Below are 6,204 nucleotides of genomic sequence, written 5' to 3'. Positions count from 1 at the left end.
TCCATAACCCTTTACCAACTTATGGCTCAGTATTATATTGTCAGTAATTATCCTCCCAGGTACAAAAGCTACTTGACTATTGTCTACCAGAAAGTCCATTACACTTTGCATTCTTTTTGTAAGCACTTTATATATTAGCTTGTAGATCATTGTACAACATGATATTGGTCTAAATTCTTTAATAAAGGATGGATTTTGTACCTTGGGGATGAGTGTGACAGTGGTACAGTTAATAGCTTTGTAGAACTCCTTTTTATTAAAGAACTAGAAGATTGCCTCTGAAACCTCCTTCCCCTATTATTGACCAAGATTTTTTTAAAAATACAACATTGAACCCATCACAACCAGAGGCCTTCAAATTGTCAATATATTTTAGAGTTTGTTGAATTTCCTCCACGATAACTGCTATATTAAGATGAAGTTGTTGAGGTCGGTTAAGGATAGGGCCTCATGCCATAACTTATGGGTTTATTGCAGGTAGCTTCTCAGCATTTGTCCCTAGCAACTTCATATAGCACCCACTAATTTCTTTTTCAATTGCCTCTATTGTTTGGAGTACTTCACCATTTTAAGAAATGAGCCTGCTAATGTGATTCTGCGCAATTCTACTCTTAATATTAGCAAAAAAAATAAGCATAGTTAGTATCTCCTAGCTTTAACCATTGTATTTTGGATTTCTGTCTGAGTATACTCTCTTCAATTAACACTCATTTTTCAAGTGACTGCTTCAAATCTTTTTCTTTAGCATATAACTCAGTGTCATGGGTATAATCTCTCATTTGTTCATGTACCTCACCCAGTAGCTGCCTTACGTTTTGTATTTGCATATTCACCTTTGGAAATTCTGTTTCATTTAACAACTTCATTGCTTGTTTCATCTTTTTTAGCTTATGCCAAATCTTCTTCATAGGTGGTCCTCTTTCTGGTTCAGTCCATACAGACTTCACTACGTTCATGAATTCCCCATGATTTGCAAGATGATTCAAGAATCTAAAAGGCCTGGCATCTTTTCCCTGATGTTTCTCAAAAGTAATACATAGAAGAGAATGATCCGAAAAGAATGGATCTATCACTATTACCTCTAGATGAGGCCAAGTATTTGTCCAAGCAGGGTTCACAAGGGCTCTCTCAATCCTGCTATGTATGTGGCTGTTAGTCCATGTGTAATATCTTCCCACACTACTCATTTCAGAAACTCCAGTATCTAATAAAAACTCCTCAAAATCTCTGAATTCCTAGTCCTTCACTTGGATGCCATACATCCTATCCTCTACTTTAAGGACTGCATTGAAATCTCCCATTAATATCCATGAATCATGAATTCCAGAGTCTATCATTCTTAGCTCATTCCACAAATCTTTCCTTGCTTCAATCGTGTAACATTTATAGACTGCTGTAAATTAGAATTTGATGTCCTTTCTAATTGGTTGGACAATACAATGGGTCCATTGGGCCTGAGTACTCATAATTGTAGCAACTACCATTCTTGAGTTCCAAAGTAGCTATATTCTACCTCTTCCATCTGAATTATAATTAGTACTCCATCTCCAGTCCGATGCACATTATTTAGTATTTTGTCAGCTTTTGACTCATTTACTCTATGTTCTATTATAGTTATAATTGTTATATGCTCTCTTTTTATATACCTTGTAGCTCATTTTGCTTATACAACTTATTCAATCCCCTCACATTCTAGGTAGTTATTTTCATGTATAAGTCAATGGAGGGAAATGCTCTACTCCCATACCACTAGTACTACATTCACTTCTCTGACTTGTTCCTATTGGATTCTGCATTAATTGTTGTAATCTCTATTCTCCCAAGAGACTGAACCCATTTGTTGTTCCAATGTTTTGAGTTCTAACTTATACAATTGTGCCCCCTTTGCTTGCAGATTTCCCCTTTGATTGTTTCCATCTCTCATTGCCATGCCCTATGGTGTTTGCCCCATCATTCTTTTGCACTTAAGTTGTGCTCAAATTAGGAGCATCCTGGATAGTTTTATCTTGCACTTCTGTTATTTGTACTCCTTTCACATCTGCATTCTTGGTTTGCCAAATCTGCTTAGTTTTTTTGGTTTCTGGCCTAGGTACTTGATGTCGCCCAAACTCACACCACTGATTGGGATTGTGAGGCGGTCGATGCAATTATAAATACCCAACACGGATCGGGGTCGATTCCACAGAGAGCTTTATGTTGGATTAGATATATACCTAGTCTAAGTATATGACGTGCCCAAGATTGCGCTTCCACATATTCGGTTGTTTCTTTTCTACTTCTAATTTTTATTATAATGCTTGTAATTGTAAATCTAAGGGACAATGTTTTTGGTATTATTGTTTTTCAGGTTATAAAAGATCTAGGGTTGTAACTTCCGCCTAGTTGGTTACCTACCGGATTGAGAGCTTTAGGGCATGTTTTGTTGGTCGGGATACAATATAGCAATCACACGCGATTACTCACTCTATACCTCTCGGTAGTTTGAGTGATTTTGCCTAATTTAGCTTCTCAAGTCCAAATGGGTATCTCACAAAACAAGTGATAGATGCTCAAGTCGGGTCTTACTATCTCTAGATTCGACCTTTTAATTGGGGCTATCAATTTCTCGAGTTCACCCCAATTTATTGTTAGCCAAGTTTTTCTAGACTTAATCTCTCTTTCTCAAGCAGAGACTTAGTCAATTAGGCATGAATCAATGTTCGCAACCATCAATTCTTAAATTCAAACAAGAACTAGGCAAAATATCATATACCCAATCATAAATAAGCCTTAAATCAATCACCCATTACATACCCATACTAGGATTGGGTCACAACCCTAGCTAAGGGTTTAGCTACTCATAGAAAATGAAGAAATTAAAGAAAAAACTAAGATAAAACTCATAATAAATGATTAACGGAAGAAAATCTAATGTTAAAATAATAAACTGTTACAAAGTTACCCAAAACAGTAAAGAAAAACGGCTATCTATTCTCAGGTGTTCAAACTTAACTTAAAAATGACAAAAAGATCTATTTATACCCAGCTAAAATTATCGGACAAAATTTCTCCTGCGGAGGTTGTGCGGCCGCACAATTCTGTGTGCGGTTCGCACTTTGAAGTTGACTTGATAGGGTGGTCTTCTGCGGCCGCATAAATCTGGGGTGCGGTCGCACTTCCTATGATTGTGCGGACCGTACATTTCTGAGTACGGCCGCACTCTTGATCTTGGGTTGGACATGGGAAATTTCTGCGGACCGCACATTTACAAGTGCGGCCGCACTTTTGCATTCTGCGGCCGCACAATAATAGTGTGGTGTGCACATCTTCAGGTCCCCAAAACACATCTCTCTGAACCTTGTCTTCTGCGGCCGCACAATAATTATGCGGTCCGCACTTTGTGAAGGAATTCTGACTGTGGCTCTTTAGAGTCTGCGGCCGCACACAGTATTGTGCGGTCCACACTTTGGTCCATTTTGCCTTGTTTTGGTTCTTGTCCAATTTTTACTCCTTCTTAGTTGATTTTCATTTCTTTGGCTCGTTTCCCAATATTCCTGCAAGAAAGCACATTTCATTAGTTCTCGGAAATACCTTTAAGCATTTTTAAGCTAAAAGTAAAAGAGAGCAAATAAGTAGTCAAAATCCCTACTTATCAACTCCCCCAAACTTAAGCTTTTGCTTGTCCTCAAGCAATTAAGGTAATTCCTACCTCCACTACAAAAGGGCTATTTTAGCTGGCCTAAGTTGAATCAAACACACATCAATTGGGACCAACAATTACCCACACACTCATGAATCATTAACAAGCCTATGATTTGAATGTTAAAGCACAAATAGCTCTAATGTGACGTTTAAGCATCAAGAGTTGACTTAATTCCTCAAGGAAGTTTGCACTTTTATATAGGTCGTTGCGGATCCCAAACTCCTCCTCCTATACTCTCCGGAAGCTCATCTCACTTAAGAATATAGCACTCAAAATGAATCGAGAAAAGGTTCATTCATCACTCTCAAAAGAATGTCACAAGCCCGACTCTAAGTACCATATGCTTGCCCCTCATGTAGATCACCACTAATGTAAGTTTACCCGGCTTGGAATCACGTAGGGCTTTTTCAGCATGTAATGAAGGCTTTTGGACTAAAGAGGGAAATATTGGAATGGAATTGGTTCATCTTTCCTTTAGTACTCCATTTTCTCTTTGTGGCTCATATTTTGCCGACTCTTTGAGTCATTTTCTTTTTCCTTAGGGGAACTAGAGAGACTTGACATCACTCTTTCTTGGTCATGCTATTCATATTCTCCTTCTTTGTTTTCTCCATGCTTTGCACTTTTGCTTTCTTTTGAATCTTTTCAACCCTTTCACATTATTCACTTTCTTTTTGTGTTTTTCTTTTGTTCTTCCTTTCTTTTTCTTTGCCTTTCCTCTTCTTCATTTCTTTTCTCTTTTTGTGCCTTGATACCATCTTTAAACTCCTCGTCTCTCCCTCAAACTTATGTTTTCGCTATTTGTTTCTCATGAGTGTTAAAGAAATCTTGGGTGCCAAGAGAGGGTCACTATAAAACGGGTAAAGGCTTGTAACGTGGTTATCGAATAAAAGAGGCTTTAGGCTCAAAAGGGTTGACTAAGGATGATATCATTGGTGGGCCATGAAAGGTTTCAAAACGGGTTAAGGAGTGCTTACAATCACTTCTCAAGCCAAGCTAACTTAGAATTTTGCCTAGAAATACATTCGGGGCAAGTTCTAGACCATTCACACGGGTACTTGGACTTGTAACAAAATATCTCACTTCTCACACCACCGGATTGTTAAAGAGAATAGAGTCGAGGGGCCAAAACAACCGCATTCTAGATTGAAAATCGCTAATGGTTCAACTAAACCACCCGATGATTGCCTAAGTCAACACAAGAGTCACAAGGTCACTAATTAGAGCCATTTCTTTCCAAAAACTTATTTTTAACCATAAGCGTGTAGTTAAGTATGTTGGTACCAAGTGAAGCATGCTCGACCCTTATTTATTCATTTATACTACTGTTTCTACCTAAACATCAAGAACAAACTCGATCCCTTAAGAAGGTTGTCACGCCATCCATCGTTGGGAAGAGCCACCCGGTTCACACAAAATCCACATTTGGAAAGAACCGTGGCATAAAGAAAACCAAAGGCTTATTGTTCACTTAAACGTAAAAAGAAGCTAACAAATCAAAAAGGATCTAACAAATCAAAAAGAAGCTATTAAAGTAACTAAGAAGCTATACTATTAAGAAAACAAAATGAAGAAGTTATAAAATAAACTACTGAAAGTAAGGCAAATGAATATACAGACCGAGAGAAATAGAATATATACAAGAGGGATGAATATATACATAATGAGGGAGAAAATAAAGATAAAAGAAAAAGAGTATTAAAGTTATTACAGGCCAATGTCATCACATGTCATCAAATCAAACCAAAATAGACCACCCCCCTGAATAAGAACAAGCATTGTCCTCAATGCTTAGTAAAATCAAAATAAGGGAGGGTAGAGAGTAGAGAAAACTCCCTATGTGGTCTTAGGGTGAATGTCAGTATCACCACCCTCGGGCTCCTCCAACTGTAACGCATCATCATCTGGCTGGGGAACAACAGGGTTGGCGAGCATCTGAAGCATCTCCTCAGCAGTGTGGGCAACAAGATCTGGCTTGTCAGACTGGCCAGCTGGTGCTTCTGCTGATGGTGTGGCCGTGTCTGCTGGTACCGATGGATTTGTCTCCATCAGTTGGTCAAATGGAAAATCACCCACGGTTGCGATCTTCGTCACCTCCTTCCTCAATCTCTCCACTGATTTCTTTGAAGCCTGGGATTTCCTCATCTTCTTTGTCTGCTTTCCCAACTCATCAATAGCTCCCCCATGAGCCACCAGTGTATCCATAATGGTCTTGTGGTTCTCCAGAATCTTCTTCAATGTTTCCTCCACTGACGGAGGGACCTGTGGTGCTGCTGGGGTAGAAGATTGTGTTGCAACAATGCTGGATGTCAGACAACTTAGAAGTAGTTATCTGCATCTAGTTGTTGAGACTTGCCAATGTCTGGGAGACACGCAGCCTAGTGAGTGGATAAGTGGATGAAGCTGGCACTAGTACTGAGGCTGATGGTCTAGAAGATGAAGGTGGTGGCATGTCAGCTGTCCCGGTGGAAGGCCCGGTTGCTGTAGGAGGTGTGAGAGCTGTAGATGGCTCAGTAGTAGAC

General features: G+C 39.1%; 1 protein-coding gene across 1 annotated transcript; it reads right to left on the bottom strand.

Annotated features, from left to right (window-relative positions):
* Positions 1-707: 707 nt before the first annotated feature.
* On the bottom strand, positions 708-1,187 carry LOC138904983 (uncharacterized). The gene has a single exon (XM_070193478.1). The coding sequence runs from the start codon at positions 1,185-1,187 to the stop codon at positions 708-710; it is 480 nt and encodes a 159-aa protein (XP_070049579.1).
* Between the last annotated feature and the right edge of the window lie 5,017 nt (positions 1,188-6,204).

Source organism: Nicotiana tomentosiformis, chromosome 1 (genome assembly GCF_000390325.3).
Source record: "Nicotiana tomentosiformis chromosome 1, ASM39032v3, whole genome shotgun sequence".
Taxonomy (NCBI): domain Eukaryota; kingdom Viridiplantae; phylum Streptophyta; class Magnoliopsida; order Solanales; family Solanaceae; genus Nicotiana; species Nicotiana tomentosiformis.
Note: the sequence above shows the minus strand (reverse complement) of the source record. Positions and strands in the feature narration are given on the sequence as shown.